General features: G+C 33.6%; 3 protein-coding genes across 5 annotated transcripts; 1 reads left to right on the plus strand and 2 right to left on the minus strand.

The window, feature by feature from the left end:
- Positions 1-3818: 3818 nt before the first annotated feature.
- On the minus strand, positions 3819-8086 carry LOC7490795 (uncharacterized). 3 transcript variants are annotated; one of them, XR_002981382.2, is made up of 6 exons: positions 7877-8084; positions 6349-6641; positions 6134-6256; positions 5672-5962; positions 4372-4642; positions 3819-3929 (listed from the first exon to the last, which is right to left on the minus strand). XR_002981382.2 is itself a non-coding variant. In XM_002305628.4 (5 exons), exons 2-5 carry the CDS (start codon positions 6613-6615, stop codon positions 4439-4441), a joined length of 885 nt encoding a protein of 294 aa, XP_002305664.1. In that variant the 5' UTR covers positions 6616-6641; positions 7877-8086; the 3' UTR covers positions 4176-4438. The 3 variants fall into 3 exon arrangements, 2 of the variants coding, with proteins under 2 accessions (XP_002305664.1, XP_052307907.1); XM_002305628.4 differs by lacking the exon at positions 3819-3929 and having other exon boundaries at positions 4176-4642; positions 7877-8086; XM_052451947.1 differs by lacking the exons at positions 3819-3929; positions 7877-8084 and adding an exon at positions 7759-7818 and having other exon boundaries at positions 4176-4642.
- Positions 8087-9224: 1138 nt separating this feature from the next.
- On the plus strand, positions 9225-10793 carry LOC127905170 (beta-galactosidase 6-like). Its single transcript, XM_052451950.1, has 2 exons — positions 9225-9432; positions 10134-10793. The coding sequence occupies exons 1-2, from the start codon at positions 9283-9285 to the stop codon at positions 10260-10262; spliced, it is 279 nt and encodes a 92-aa protein (XP_052307910.1). The 5' UTR covers positions 9225-9282; the 3' UTR covers positions 10263-10793.
- Positions 10794-10942: 149 nt separating this feature from the next.
- On the minus strand, positions 10943-14127 carry LOC7494343 (uncharacterized). Its single transcript, XM_002305629.4, has 6 exons — positions 13755-14127; positions 13207-13386; positions 12701-12782; positions 12504-12611; positions 12218-12376; positions 10943-11402 (listed from the first exon to the last, which is right to left on the minus strand). Exons 1-6 carry the CDS (start codon positions 14004-14006, stop codon positions 11206-11208), a joined length of 978 nt encoding a protein of 325 aa, XP_002305665.1. The 5' UTR covers positions 14007-14127; the 3' UTR covers positions 10943-11205.
- Positions 14128-16664: the final 2537 nt, after the last annotated feature.

The raw sequence follows: 16664 nt of genomic DNA on the forward strand, positions 1-16664 counted from the left end.
TCGCTTTGCTTTAGTTTTTGAATGGTGACCAGCGTGTACTTGCACGCGTTAAATGGGAGCGAACCAATTTTGTGGGGGGCTAAGAATCACATATGGTCCCTCAATGTTTAGTATTTGTTCAAATCAACTTTCTATAACTTATTTTTACAAATTGAACCTCCTAAGTCGTGGGTCTTAATGGTAATTCACAATGAAATGATAATGCCTCCATTATAATTATGATGGTTTTTACATGTTGTTGATTCTTGACCCTTGGAAAGAACATGTACCTTAGTCTTATATTCGAATAATCCCTAGTTGCCATGGATACATATATAAGCGAATTGATAATTGATAAATGTTAAGAAAAGGACTAAATTGAATAAGAAGTAAGAGTTCAAAAGTTGATTTGACCAAACTTCAACACTTAAAGGACCAATGCTTGGTTTTATCCTTTTGGTGTTTGATGCTCTCTTTATGCATTTATTTATTATTTACCCTTTCTTCGATGGTGACGTGGCGCGTTCACGCGTGGATAGGTGGGCATTTGCCGCCGCTATTTTTTTCCTCATTGAAAATGATGAAGGAGACTCCAAGAAGAGAATTTCTTTCTTTCTTTATTTTTTTTTGTCCTTTTAATTTTCTTATTTCGCTTCTTAGACCCAAAATGAAATCATGGACAATGCTTGCAAGCAACATCTTTCGATGAATATTTTTGTCCTTTTAATGTTTCGATGAATGTTCTAGATGTAAAGATTATTTTTTAAAATAATTTTTATTTAAAAATATATTAAAATAATATTTATTTTATTTTTAATATTAACATATTAAAATAATAAAAAAATATTAATTACTTTTTTTAAAAAAATATATATAGTCCAGCTATACTTTTAGACGGTGCACTAAAAAATTATAGATTTTATTTGATAATATTTTTTTATAGGATAATTTTATTCTATTAGGAGCATGGTTTTAAAACCCGGCCAACCCGGGGTTGGAACGGGGCCGTGTTGAAGAAAAAATAGGAGAAGAAAAAACCCGGTGTGACCTGTCGGGTTGACCCGGTAAGGCCCGGTAAAAACTCGGTTACAACCCGTTTATTAATTTATTTTTTACTAAAACAACGTCGTTTTGATTAAAATAATTAACCCAAACGATCTGGTGATCCGGTCATAATCCGATGACCTGATCAAAATCCAGAACGAACCTTCAACCGAGCTGGATCTGATGAGTAAGAGACTTTGATCTCTTTCCTTCTGTGATTCTTGGTTTGCCAAGGATCCATCCATCCATCCATCAAGAGGTGTGGATAAATTAGAAATCTTTAGAATTGTAAATACAGTAAAAATAACTTTTTTTTTATATATAATATAACAAAAGAATTCGATTACTTCTGTAATATAAAAAATTTACGCGGAGGGCAGTTGATTGAAGACAATAATGTGATGACATATGTTTCTTATTAACAAATCTCAAGTGCACACATGCCTACCAAGAGTAAAAATATATTATTATTATTTTATGTTTAATTTTATTAATTAAAATATGAATGATGGTACTTAAAATTAATCAATGTGAATGGTAATATTGAAAATCATGACCATTTAATTATTAAAATTATAATATTATATAAAAAATTAATCTAACCAATAATTTAAGTTATTAGAAGAATTCTGGAGAGTAATTTTATATATTGAAATCCTCTTGTAACCCTTGTTGGGCACTACTTAGATCAAATCCTAGTAATTGGATTCTTATTGGATGATTTTCCATTGTAATCTAAATGTGAATTATGCGGACAAGATGCAGGATCCTGTCCATGACCTATGCTTGAGAATTGGAAAGCATAAACCAAAATGAAAATCTTAATGTCAATTACTAGTACCTTTTCACGGCCACATTTGTCCATGGAAGATCTCTCCACGTCAAATGTTGTCATCTCCAAATCTCGTAAATGAAATCATAGGATCAGTAGCTTTTGAATCTTTGTAACATAGTCCATTTCGATTATTGACCTGTTATATTGATTGAGTTTGATAAAATTCTCTTTTTTTTTAATTTAATATAAAACTTAGTTTAGATCTAGCCAAATAAACTGAAATAGATTTAATAACGTTTGTATAAAGAGATCACCCTCGTCTTGAAAACAGTGATTTTTGTAATATTTGAACATTCAAATTCACGTCACGACTTGCATGCATTCAACAGGTGTAGAAGAATATTTGCCCTTCAATGCACTCATATCTCATCAAAAGATTCAAAACAGTTTTTCTTGACTTTGTTATCGTCTGTTCAGCCACCTTCAATCAGTAAAAGAGAGAATGAAAATGACAGAAATCCATCATGTTTTTAACACTGTAGCCCTTCACCAATACTCGTTGGAAGATTAGTCAAGGTAGCCTTAACTAGGCCTGAAACCACCCTGATTAGGATAAGCTTGACGCAATTTAGGGTACACTCCAGCATGATTCAATTGGTTTATTGAGGTCACCATTGCTAGCTGTTAGGAACAATGCTAATGGATCGGGATTTATAAATCAATAGTTTTTAAAACAAAATCTTTTGTTAAGCTTGAGTCCAAATCTAACAGGTATAAAATCCTTGAAGGTTTTAAAAAACATGGGCCAACTGCCCATAGGCTTGGGAGCAGCACCTCAACCCGACATCAAAATTACACTTGAACTCCTCCATCCAAATAAAAGAACAAGATCAATAAGCTATAAATACCTCATGGAATCACATAGGTAAATGATTCACAATCTCGCAATTCTCAATATCTTTAGCATACATATTTTCAAAATCTATCTCTCTAAAATATTATTGTACTTTCTCTCTCTACAAATCCGAGAGTCTCCTAACCTCCCACAGGAGATGTTTTGCATATATATCAAGCTACATCTATTTTGGCTATTTTAACTAGATTACAAGAAACAACTAATTAATTAATTTAACCTTGTTGCTAAGCAACTTGAATTTTGTTACGTCATCAAATGCCATTTTAGAATTGACTTCAATTACAACAAACAATATGCTTTGAAATTTCAGAAGAAACCCTCCCACATTGATGGCCATTTTGAACTTTAATGGAAGTGTTAGATGACATTGTTGAAGAGGTTTCTTGGGTTCCACGAGTAATTTTTGTCTTTGTGAACATGGAGGGACCTGATTTACTTCTCCAAAAAGTGTATCTCTAGACTTGGTGCAAGAGACTCGACTGTAATTCTAATATCAAGGACTTGCTTAGTGTTGAATATATAATCCATGAAGGGAAACACTAATTTTACAAAAAAAATTAAAGTGAAAATACACTCCAAATAATATTAAATTTAATCACCCAAAATATTTTAAATTAAAACAAATCCTTTTGAAAAGAAAACTCTTTTAATTAAATACCACGCTATCTACATTCTACATCAGAGCTAAAAAAACAAATGTATATGCTTTATGATTAATTAAAACTAATAACTAAATTATTAATATAACTAAAATATTTGTTATTTTAACCAAAAAATGGATATAATGTGATTGCAAAATAAATGAAAAAATTAACAATTTCTTTTAATAGAAATACTCGATTGGTACAATAAAAAAAATCTGTATATTAAAATGAAAAATAAATTAATTAAGATCCATGTTCTCAATTGAAAGAAAGTGAAAGTTGATGCATCAACATTGCAATTTTCCTTCTAGAAAGCGGAAAAATTAACAGAATTTTGATGGATTGGAAGTCTTAAAAAAGTTGATGTACTAGAATGAAAATAATTAAAACTCAGATACTCGATTGAGAAAAAAGTGAAAATTGATGTACCAATAGTTTAATTATCCCTCCATAAAACTAATATCACCTGAAAATCCTATGGAAACAGTAGCATTCAAGTCCTTCTTGAAGACCAATAGTATCCTTTTTCCAGCTGCTTTTACATTGGTGCCAACAACCTCAGCTAGAAAACCTTCACAATGTTTCCAACAAACATTAGCTCAGAAATCAAAGCCAATTTTGGTTTTTAAAAGCAGTCTACAGTTAAGAATCTAGTACCAGCTCAATGATTGAAATTAAGATAAATCAGTAAGATCCAGGTGCCCCATGATTGTGTCACAGAACTAGTTTGAATAATCAAAGGTTTTGAGGTTCTTAAAGTCTCCAAGAGAGTGCCCATTTTCAACTTTTTCCTCAACATTGCTTTCAAACAACCCTATTCGCAGTCTGCCAAGTTTTTTGCATTGAAGTTTCTGGTAATCATCAACAAAATTGTATAGAATAGACAATACAGCAACATTTATTATATCTTCTTCAGCATGGCCATCTAACCAAAGAAGCTAAAGAGGAAAAGTGGGTGGAGGGCGCATTAACATAGGTAGACACCTCATATTACATAAAAGTATAGAGCAGACCTATGGAAATGCATTTCCTAGCATGTGTTGTGCCATGTCCCCTCCATGGTCTAGAATTCTGGACAAATCACTCTCTTTTTTTCAGCATTTTTGTTTCCACTTCTCCACTATAAGGTGCAACATGGTATGCATACTGTTGGAGAACAGAGAAGACAACCATCTCCAAAATTACCAAGACATTCTGAAAAGCTTCTTCAATGTGCTCCACATCCAACCAAAAATGATGAGACCGAATGATGCCTGCCGAAACAAGCATATCAAGCACTATGCCCTGCACATGGTCAAAGATGGCATTTATGAACAAGTGACGGCATCTGTGCGCTATTAATTAACATAGAAGAAAGATAATGGGGGATGAAGGGCAACAGTGGGAAGTGATCTTGTTCTTTGGTTCTATATTGAAAGGAAAACATAAATAAAACTGGGTAAAACTAATACAGGGAAAGGGAGATTTTAGCAGACTGCAAAGTGTTGAAGACAGAACTCAGAAGGAAGTTGTAATCCCATGTGATCTGGAGGTGCACAAACCTAATAGACAAAAACCTAAATACACTTCAGACATTTATAGCCACAACTATAGTCCTCCTGATCTATTCTAGAGAACAAGTCAACCCACTTACTCAGTTCTAGAACTCTGATTGGACAGACTCCAAATGCTTGAAGGTAATTTAAACAGCATTTGCAATGAATTCCCCTCAAGGCATTCTAAAGGTCCCTAGAACTACAAAATGTGTTAATTATGCTGCACAGTTCTATTTCAAGGTTTCTAGAGAACCTCCAAATGGAATTTAATCAAATATGCATGGTCCTGATCTCAAATTTAAAAGCATAAACAAACAAGATACAACCATCCTTTTTCAAACAAGTATCCATATTGGGAAGCACTGATCTGATATATTCCAGCCAATTAAAATCGGAAGCACTACACACCATATAACCCAATAAAATTAGAATCTGAACTATCTGAAAACGAAAGATTCAGAGATCATGTAGAGCAGTTTTCCATTAGCATGGCTCTGTTTTTAGTGACTAGCAGAGGCCCACCCATTTTCTTCTTAAATAAACCATGAAAATGCTATTTGCACAAGGTCCCAAATGTCTCCAAGATTGTAATAATTGGATTAACCAAGAGTACTCTCCTTTTCTCTATTCTATCAGGGCTAAGAGAGATTTGGTTGGTTTGCTTTAGGTTCTTAGGGGCTCCTTTTGTGCTCTAGGAGCCCTCAAGGGTTTGATTTGCATCTAGGGCTAAAAACACTCCCTTGATGAGAAACTGAAAGAGTATGGGAAGGATATTTACCTGCCAAAAGCAAAAGAAGACAACCCCCTTGATGCATAGGAACTTTGCAAGAGGCTTGTGTGGTGCCAATTCTTTTGCAAACACATGGTAAAACAACACCAGAGAATACAGAGCCACTGAAACCGAAATGTTAAGGATAATGGTGAATGTCCAACTCAACCAACTAGGGTAAATCCCAAGCATTTGCAGTGTTATCATCAAGATGGAACATATTGGGCGAATGATGACAAATTGCCATGTCCAGTGTTTGAGGAGCACTAAATTACGGTGGTCTAGCCGTGCTGTGCGAGGCTGCATTTTATGAAAACATAACGTGTCAAAAATAGCTATGGAAACTTGGATAGACAAGTCTAACGGTCGCATTCCTCTCATGACACCCTTTAGAGATGTAACTTTTATATGTTATATATTATGTATTATTTATTATAAACAGGAAAGAAACTGCAGAAACCATTTCCATACCACAAAAAGTGTCATTGGGAAGGAATGGTGAATTTCTCTTCCTTTGACCTCATCTGGCACAATATTTTTGCTAATGGATATTTTCAGGTAACTATACATCAATGCCAAGAACTTGGCAATTACCTGCAAGTAGAAATGAGAAACTAGAAGTGATGTAACAAGCGAAACAAGCCACAAGCCATAGTTAAATCACAATTATCACATTGCAAACTCACCAAAGCCTCATAGCATTCCTTAACTGAATCCAAAAACGTGAAGAATGCTTTACTCCCCTGGATATCCAACAAACCCACGTAGGAATCAGCAGCATATATGGGAGCCATAAGGATGATAATTATTATGGCCTTCTGTTCCTTTGGGTTTTTCCAGTAAAAAATATGTTGAGATAAAAGCTGCACTGTAAAATGCAGTGAAAGCAGCACACAGAATCCACACCCCAATAGGGTAATCTGTCCACGATCCATACTACTGAAATCCATCATTCAACAGCAAATCGAGAAGCAAGAATCTGCAAAAGAACATTAGCAAGTAATCAGAACCTATACAACCAGTTCTCAGTGGTAGGAATGAATTCAGTAAGTTTTGCTTGGACAGATCAAAGTCAGACAATAAATAAGAACAACAAGATAAATTCTAAAATAACTGCACAATGGCAAATGGTGATAGCAGGAACATTCCACTACTATTTCTCCTATAGTGAACACTTCGATCTATTACTGGAAAACATCAATTTAGAAATTTGTGGATGATAAATGTGTGAACTTCATGGATATATCAAACTTAGGGTAAAATACATATCCATGCATATAAGCACACAAGTATCAAGATCTACAGTAAACAATTTCAGGGTTGGCAATGATGGAGCATCCAAATACGAATCCTCTAGTTCCAAAAGAAAAACTCAGCTATTTAATACACCATCGAAATTTTAAGTGAAAATGAAGCCCATTACGAAAATAAAACCTCTAAAAAAACAAACCAACAATCCAACATAATCACCAAAGTTTGGTTTACTTGTATAATTCTTTCTTAAGATCATGAATTTAAAGATATATTGGGAACTTCATCAATCTATAACTGTGGCTGTAATGTGTGTACACTTGCGCACATATACAGATGCAATAGGCACATGTATTAAAATTTTACAGTAATCAATTTCAGAGCCATGAACAATGGCAGGTCTAAAACGCGATCAGCTAGTTCCCCAAAAGAATTAGTCTATCTTTATTTAGCTAAAAAACAAAGAGCTAAATTGCTAGTGAAGTAAATTATATAAATAGCCATATAACAATCAATTTTGGCTCACTTAGATAATTCTATTTCTTAAAATCGTGAAAAATAACAAAAAAGTTTCCATCTTTATGAACATTTATCTCTGAAGGACACTTGAAAAGAGCAAAACAGAAATACGATGGACAAGTCAATCATAACAATGAAGGAAATACAACACATAAAAAACAGTATTTATCATTGCAAAATCAACCAGTTAAAGAACCCACTTTGCAACATTACTGCACAACAGAAAACATAATCACAGATTAATAACTAGATTCAAGAAGCAACAGAAAGCACAATTATTGATTAATCCCATGATTCTGCAGTGATCGAAAGATCTTAAATCAAACCATAGACTTCATTCTGGTCAAAACTTCAGCAATCATTTCAATAAGATTCCAACTTTAATGTAATCTTAAAAGAATTGAACAAAGTAAAGTTTTTGAGGTTTCTTTAAGAAACGCTTACAGAATCGAGATGAAGTGGAACTGAGATTTTCTTGAATGGGTTTTTTTTTTGGTCTTATTTTTGGGATTTTGTAAGAGAAACCCAATGTTTATTTTAGAAGATTCACTGATTGGAGTTGAACAAAACCGCAGATAACTGTTCCAAGCACATGAACATATGGCCCTGTTAAACAAGTCCACGTTTTGTTTCTTCAACTATTCCACGTTTTTTGGTCCTTAAAAGGCCAATCCAGATCAAGAAGAGATCAAGATTCGGGCTGGCTCCTGTCAGAACTTGACACCTACAAGTCTGCCTAGGCAATTAAAGGGATAAAATGGGAGAGATTTTTTCTTTCTTTTTTGCCTCCTCTCTCTATCTAAAGAAGGGCCAAGGCCCTGTTTCGAGGGAACGAACACCCTGAGGTGAACAAAACTAAAGTTGAAGAGGACTGGTGCATGGTAAAAGCCCAAACTATTCGTCAAATGTTTTCAAGTGTTTAGTGCACGGATTCTTAGATATTAAAAAATGTTGTTTTCTTACTTTTGCAATATAATGTAATTTATGAGATTTCGGTGTACAATAAACTTTTTTTTTGGTTAAAATTTTTATAAATAGAAATAATTTTGAAAAATAAAATGGTTTGACATGTTCTATTGACAAATATGTTAAATCTAAAAAATTTAGACTTGACAACAACCAAATATAAATATAAAATAATATGAGTTTGATAAACATGTGACTTATAAAACTTAGATTTGGTAGTCAGCCAAGCCCAAGTTCTATAGATTTGGTAGCATGTCAAACTCAAAGCATATGGATTCAACTATTACAAAGTTCTAAGGCTGTATGTCTAATCCTAGACAATTCTCTAAAATAAAAATATTGAAGGCATAATAAATTATCATGCCTCTTCATTTAGAATAATTATTAATATTGATATAATAATTTTTTTTTATACTTATAGGTGTATACAAGATTTTTTAAGGAACTTGTCATATTCACTATCTTATTAATGTTATGTAAGAGATATATGTCTCTTATGTCACTGAAAGCATAAGACTTTTTAGTTCTTTATTTCTCTGAAAATAACAAGGTTCAGAGGGTATAAATATTCCCTAAATCATCGAGGTAAGAGTTCAAAACTTTTTATCTCTTAAGATAAATTTATATAGATTTCATAGCATTAACCAACTTAAAACTCAATAATAAACATATTTCTTTCTTGAATTTAAGGTTTTTTTTAAGTTATTTATTGTTTTTTTTATAAATATACTGATTTAATCATTGAAGGGTCTTTAAATCCCCATTAAAATTATTTTTTATAGGTACTTCAGTTTTAAGTTTTTACCGTAAGCCAAAATATACGCTCTATTGTGTCAGAAGACGATCCTCCACCAGCTGTTTCCTGGAAACCAAACTTAGAGTTCATGTCTCAAAATCCAGAAGTTCGCCTGACCTGTGAACAGGGATGGCTCATTGCTGCTATCAACTTTGCTAGCTTTGGAACTCCTGAAGGACATTGCGGCACATTCAGTCCAGGGAATTGTCATTCTGACATGTTAACCATCGTTCAGAAGGTAAGAATGACTTTACTTACTAAATAATCTGGAAGCTGTAATTTATGTTTGGATCTGAACATGGATTCAATGATTGTGTGTATCGCCATGATGACCCAAGCTTTCCACCAGGGTCTAGTTTCTGTCTCGATTTTCCAAGCATTTAGTTTTGGCTTGGATGAGTCACATATTGCAGATGCTATATTAACTTAGGCTGTCCTTAATTACCGCTATGGGTTCCTCACTGTGTTAAGACTTGAGAGGCATTAAATTCTTGTGCATTGCATTATAAATATTAAAGGATGACATTCCGACAGAGACAGGCCTGAGTTCTGTTTCTTTTCTTGTCAACTTCCACGTTGTTACATATCGAGTTTTGGTTTTCCAATCATGGTGCATTTGATATCATTCTCATAACAAGATTGTAAACACAATTTGATTTTATTCACTCAATTTATCATATCATGTGAAACGTGGATATAACTTGGAAGGTGGGGGTTAGGAGGAGGACACAGCTTACAAGTAATTTTTTCGTTCCAACTTCCATGCCCTCTAGGAATTTTTTTATAGCAACTGTTGTTCAGTTTGAGTCAATTTTCTTAGAGCCATACTCCTGCATGATTAGTTTCATTCTAGGGTATTTTGTGCTTCGCTGTATGGCTGTATCTTATTCATAGCACCTTCCTCCTCTGCACCTGTTACATGTTTGAACGAAATTACAGGCTTGCTTTGGCCAAGAAGGATGTTCAATCCCCATATCAGCAGCTAAACTTGGAGACCCTTGTCCTGGAGTTGTAAAACGCTTCGCGGTTGAAGCTCTATGCAGTGAACGATTCCAGTTGCTGCTCTGATGGAAGAGAGCACTATAATGGCTCTTCAATGACAACTCTCCGGCTCTCCAGACTTTTTTTAAATTTGTGATTTTGAGGGTTATGCATATTTCTGGAATAAGGATTTCACGCATCCATAATCAATGTCTTCTTACAGTTCCTTCACTATATCGTGTTTGTTCTAAATTCAAAAAAGCAAGATAAGTTCACATATGCGGACTTGTTCACCATGTAAACTTGCAAATCTAATAATCAAAGGAAAATATAATTTGAGGTAGGATCCATCTCATTTTCAGACTCATGTGACTGAGCTAGTTTGCCCATCTCATTACAATTGTGAAGTTGGAATCAAAACTCAGGTGGTGTTCCGTCACTAGAGAGGGAGAGTTACTGAACTAGTTGTGTTATTCTTTGATTTTTACAAATTTGGCTTAATACAAGACCTTTCCTTTTCTAAGCTATGTTACTATGGTAGAATGCTGTGGCATCAAGTTCAATTAGGATTCTCATCTCTGATTATAGGCCTTCCACTTCCAGTTGGAACACTTTCGATTCTGGACTATTGACAATGGTTATCGCTATGGCCGATGCTATGATTCCTGTGACTCTCTCTCTTTATTAAGATTGCGAAATAACATTAACAGTGCACTGTAAATCTATCTTTCTGCCCCATATTTCTGTTGTTTGAATGAGTCCATGAATGAGTTGTAATAAGATGAGCTTTGAAATAATAAGTTCAAATGGATGACCCTTCAGATCAGGCCATCGCATCAAATTTTGTGAGGTTTCCATTCAATTCTACGAGAATATGTCTCGGTTGCTGTGCTGAAACATCGAGTTCATAAACTGCATACGTAAATACAATGACTCGTTATTTATTCCCTCATTACAGGCACCATAGACAGAAACGTTGCAGATCGACATCATGATTCACGACTTTGCTGTATGGCTATCAATAGTAGCATCATGCGACAAGCAGTATCTTACCAATATGCTGGCTACTTTCCATGAGCCGGTGACCCTCTGCTGCCTCAGATAATGGAAGATACTTGTACACCACAGGCTTCACCTTGCCTGCAACAATTGCAGGCCAAACATTCTTTTCCACCTCACTAACAATTTCTGCTTTGTTTTCCAGAGTTCTAGTTCGCAAGCCAGCAGCTGCATGCATGATCACCAACAACAGGTGTACTAGGGTCATGTAATCAATAGACGACAATAACGCTAAGGAAAACTAATACAAATGAAAACAGGAAAAGTGAAAAGTGAGGTGGTTTCAGTGCATTAGGTAGCATTTACTACATAGGACTAGACAGGGTTAGACCAAAGAGCTTTACTTGTAATTCTGTTTGGTGCGCACATGGGGATGGATCAGACTGAACAGGATGGGACAAGGCTATTTAATACTGAACATGTAAAAATATAAATACATGATGCAATATCTAAAGGAGGGAGCACATTTTAGATGTATGTTTGGATGTGTTCCCTTGCATGCATAAGTCTACACACTTCAATCAGATTGAGAAATAGGTTACTGAAAGTTGATTAACCCAAGAGAAAATAGTTCCTAGTCAAATATAGTTTTTCAGAATTCAGAATAATTTTCTAGAACTTGGTTTTTCAATCCATGAATAATTGAAAATAAAACATCTTCCCTTCAAATAAAAATCTTTTGACAGTTTCAAAGTAAGCAATATTTGCTAAGCTAGCCAAAACTACCATGGAACAACTCAACACAAATTTTATACACCAGAAATTGTTTGTATTATGAAATCTAGCATGTAATTACAAATGAGGAATTTGGAACATGAACCTTACTAGTAGAAGGGGAAAAAAGAAGAAGAGCCAAGAAACTTCTACAAGTAAAAACTTGTTCCAAGAAATTAATCTACTGGAGCATTCAACAAAAAGCAGATTCAACCAACTCCAAGCCTGTGGAACTCAAGCCCAATATAAAAGATGAGAAATGGTAATACCTTGCACTGTGATGCGCTTTGCAAACAAAGAAGCCAGATTTACTTGTGTCACAGCTCCACCCATGAAGCCAAGGAGAAAAAGCCTCCCATCAATATTTAAGCTGTCTACGTTTTTCTGAAAATAGGGTGCTCCAACACTATCCAGAATAACATCAACACCTGCCATTAATAGCTATTAATTGGGTTTCCATTAAGAAACATATAATGCTATTAAAAAGTGAAGTATGACAGTGCTATTGATAGATTTATAAGCATCCAATCACATTTACAATTATACAGAACATACCTTTCCCACCCGTTTCTTCCTTCACTCGTGCCACAAAGTCCTCAGTCTTGTAATTGATGCATACATCAGCTCCAAGATCCTTACAAACAGCTAGTTTTTCCTCACTCCCTGATGATCACAGAACAAAATATTTCCCAATTAGCATAGCATGACCTCATAGAAAACTGATGAAGCTGGATGAGAAGTGTGGGCTGAACCTGCCGTCACGAACACCTTAACCCCTTGATGTTTAGCTATCTGAATTGCAAATGTACCAATTCCACTCGAGCCCCCGTGAACCTGAAATTCCAAAAGTCCTTTGTTCAAAAACAAGCTAAGCATAAAAAAATCTGTGCGAATAAAGAGACAAACAATCTTAGATCATAAATATCACAATTATTAACCAAACAACCTATAAAACTTCTGTAGAGTTGCTCCATATTGATGGAGTTGTAAGCGAAAGTCAGAACATCCGTACATTCCCAATATGATTTTTCAATCAGTCTCCAATGTGTAATTTAATTTTCATAGTTCCAGCTTTATAGCATAGAAAAGGGAAGCTTTCACAATCCACAGTTTTGCATTACAATTTATTTTAGGTCCCAAACCTACAACTCTAAGTGACAATACTGACTACACCCAACAGCAAAATTCATCAGAGCAGTACCAGATTAAAAAATCACCACGCATCAAAATGTTGAGTTGGATTGAGACAGAAGTTTACCAGGAACGTTTCCCCTGCAGACAGCCGACTCATCATGAAAACAGTAGACCAAACAGTGCATGCAACTTCAGGCAAAGCAGCAGCATCCTTAAGCGAAACACCTTGTGGAACAGGAAGTACTTGTCCTGCTGGAACAGCCACTTTCTCTGCATACCCTCCTCCACTAAGAAGAGCACAAACCTAGTATAACATAACACATTTTTCAATCAAGTAACAATATTTATAAAAAAAAATCAAGTCTTTGATGCCAAAATTCAATCTTTGATAAAAAAAAGAAGAAGAAGCAAAAACAACAATGTCTACAAATTTTGGGTTCTTGAGAGAACTTGACTTTAACAGCTTCATATCAAAATCTGAAGTCTTTAAAGCAAAAATTAATGCAAAACTTATCACTTTCTGTGAATTGGGTTCCCGAGGAAACTAAAAAATTAACAATATTTATATAAAAAACACAGCTTTTCAAAGTCGAAATCCAATCCGCTGTCAAAAACAAGCAAAAAACACCACTTCAAAGAATTGCGTTCTTGAGGGAACCTGAAATGAATTACCTGATCACCAATTTTCCAGCGAGAGACATTTTTTCCGACAGCTTCAATGGTGCCTGAACATTCAAGACCAGGATATGGGCTAGCTCCTTTAGGAGGTGGATACTTGCCTTGTCTTTGGAGAGTATCTGCCCTGTTCAAGGCTGTGGCTTCTACTTTGATCAAGACTTCATCTTCGTTGATTTGTGGGTCTTCAACTTCTTGTAATTGCAGCACTTCTGGGCCACCTGGTGTAGTTATCACTACTGCTTTCATTTTTCTTGATACACTCCACAAATAAACGGTTTTCGGTGACTTTGCAGGAGCAGGGATTAGCTACGCATCTGATCAGATTTATTAGAAAATATACAAGGAAAAGGACCTGCTATGTATCGATATTTGATCTCCTAGGATCACGACATATCCGCAATTTTTTAAGCTATACTAATTTAATTAAAATTAAAATTAAAAAAAATATCAATTATCATTATCATTATCATTATCAAACAAAACTAAAACAAAATCCCTTTCACTATCCAAAAAAAAAAAAAATATTCACAAAAGTCTCGTACAATTTTGTCTAATTTTTTCATTTTTGTCCCTGTATTTTTGCAAGGTTTACAATTTAATCACTAAATTTTATTTCTTTTTAATTTTATCATTTTAAGTTATGCTTTTATACGCTTAAATATATTTGATATGTTTTCTTTAACTTACCTGATATGTTATTATATGTTCTAACATTAAATTAACATTTGATTTTACAAAATTGAGTTTTAGCTTCTTCTTTTTTAAAAAAAAATTGAGACATAAAGTACCAAAATTGACATAAAAAAAGAAATAGAGGACTTTTCCACAACATGGGCGTAAAAGTCTCATTTGATCCCTCATGTTTCAATTTTATCATATTTCATCCTTTTATTTAGGTTATTTTGTTTTGATCTCAAACTTTATTTTTATACCTTTCAGTCCTTAGAGATTTGGAGAGGAGAGAAAATCATTGAAAATTTTAAAGAGAGAGAAAGCTTTTGGGTGGTCAGATTCCAGCCAACAATAATTTTGGTTTTGGTGTTTACAGATTTGATGTCAAGAGGGGAACTCAATCGAGGTGGTTTTCATCTTCAATAATGCTAAAAAAGGTAGATCTGTCTTGGAAAAATTTCTTAAATTTAATTTGATCTAGAATTTTTAAGCCAGTTAAAATATATTTTCTTGTTCAAAATAGGATTTTAAAGGTCCATATAACTTTTTTTTCAAGTTTTGAAGTGAAAAAATAGCTAAAATTTGAGTTTTAAAGGTCTAAAATTTTAGACCCTGATTTTTTAGTCATAAAAAACAAGTTCGGTACTAGAAATGGTTGCATGCAAATGACATGTTATTGGGTAGTGCGAACAACGTGTTATCATCACATTCCAATCACAAAAAAGATCAATCTTAGTGTCAATCGGTTCGTCTTAAATAGAGGAGTTCAATGATTTATTGTTTGAGCCTAAAATCATGCTAGAAAATAGAAGATCAAAACCGACAATTGTTTTTAGATTTAGTTTGATTTTGAGGTTGATTAGAGAGTGTTTTGATTTGAAAATGGGGCTGTTAAGATTCATAAGATCTTATTTGGGTGTTTTTAAGTGAAAAATATGCTGAAACTTGGGTTTTATGCTCTAAATTACCCGAATCTTGATTTTTTAGCCATCATAGATGACCAAAATTTATTGCAATGGATGTCATGTTGTCTGCTTGTTTTTGAAAAACAAAAAAAAACTCAAGGTCATCTACTTGAGTTAAGAAAATCAAGCATCACTACTAGAATTTATAGATATATTGAAGGATTTTTTTGTTGGTATTTATACTCCTAGTCTGTCGGCATGAAATTTACCGACGGGCTCATAGATGGAAATAATATGTTAGAAAAACTCTCGTCAGTGATTTGTGGTTTGTCAATGAGTTCATTGGTAATAAGTCGTTATTTATTTCATCACAAAACACCTAAGTCACAATTCAAATTAAATTTCATCAATTTACAAACAAATATAATTTTAGAAAGTTTCAAACATACCCTAATATGTACAAATCATACATTCATACAACAAATTTCTATGGAAAAAAAGCTATAAAACAAGCAAACACCCAAATAAAATATATATACTACAAAAATATACAAAAAAAAATTAATATTTTAAAATTGAGTTCAAATAAAAAATGGACACTTTTGCTTGCTTAAAATGGGGAATCCTCAATAAAATTTGAATAAGAATAAGGATGCTGACAAACTGAATGTTGGGACAACCAAATTTGTAGTATTTGTGATAAATTTTAGGGGGGTTGTGATGTTTGTTGCAGAGAAAAATAGAGAAAGAAGAAGAAATGAGATAAAGAGAAGGTTGCTCGTCTGATCATAAATTAAATATTATAGATGAATTTACCAATAGATTTAATCAAAAAATTTAAACCCGTTAGTAATTATATCTGTAAAAATGACACATCATCATACTTTTTAGTTTTATTTATTTATTTTTTTTCCACTGTAATTCCCTCGGTTTATATTGAGAGAATATTTTTGTCAGTGTTTATTGATGAATACTGTAACAATATATTTAATCGAAAAAATTCATCACAATCTACTGAAAAAAATATTATATCGGTGTGTCCATTTATATTTATCAATTTTCGGATAGTGCATGCATAAACATAGAAGTAAATTTTAACTTAAAAAACTTTTTGAAAAGACTAGTAGAATAAAAGAAAGTTTGCCAAACGCAATAATGTCTCAATAGTTTTTTTATTTTTCATTTCAATAATGCATTGTTCCTTTTTTTTTTATTGCGAGAATAACTTGGGCTTCATGTGTTGTAATAAACTTTCTACGTAAATTAAATAAAACAGTTTATGTGCATGCATAATTTTTTTAAAAAAGAAAATTAATGCAAAATTTAA

This window comes from Populus trichocarpa, chromosome 4 (assembly GCF_000002775.5).
Source record: "Populus trichocarpa isolate Nisqually-1 chromosome 4, P.trichocarpa_v4.1, whole genome shotgun sequence".
Lineage (NCBI taxonomy): Eukaryota > Viridiplantae > Streptophyta > Magnoliopsida > Malpighiales > Salicaceae > Populus > Populus trichocarpa.

Coding starts and splice junctions, on each gene's coding strand:
- LOC7490795 (XM_002305628.4), bottom strand. CDS start 6,615: ATGATGGATTTCAGTAGTATGGATCGTGGACAGATTACCCTATTGGGG. Junction 6,257..6,348: donor AGGAATGCTATGAGGCTTTG/GTGAGTTTGCAA, acceptor TTCTACTTGCAG/GTAATTGCCAAGTTCTTGGC. Junction 5,963..6,133: donor TCCCAATGACACTTTTTGTG/GTATGGAAATGG, acceptor CATAAAATGCAG/CCTCGCACAGCACGGCTAGA.
- LOC127905170 (XM_052451950.1), top strand. CDS start 9,283: ATGTCTCAAAATCCAGAAGTTCGCCTGACCTGTGAACAGGGATGGCTC. Junction 9,433..10,133: donor TGTTAACCATCGTTCAGAAG/GTAAGAATGACT, acceptor ACGAAATTACAG/GCTTGCTTTGGCCAAGAAGG.
- LOC7494343 (XM_002305629.4), bottom strand. CDS start 14,006: ATGAAAGCAGTAGTGATAACTACACCAGGTGGCCCAGAAGTGCTGCAA. Junction 12,612..12,700: donor TAAGGTGTTCGTGACGGCAG/GTTCAGCCCACA, acceptor TGTGATCATCAG/GGAGTGAGGAAAAACTAGCT. Junction 12,377..12,503: donor GGAAGAAACGGGTGGGAAAG/GTATGTTCTGTA, acceptor TATTAATGGCAG/GTGTTGATGTTATTCTGGAT.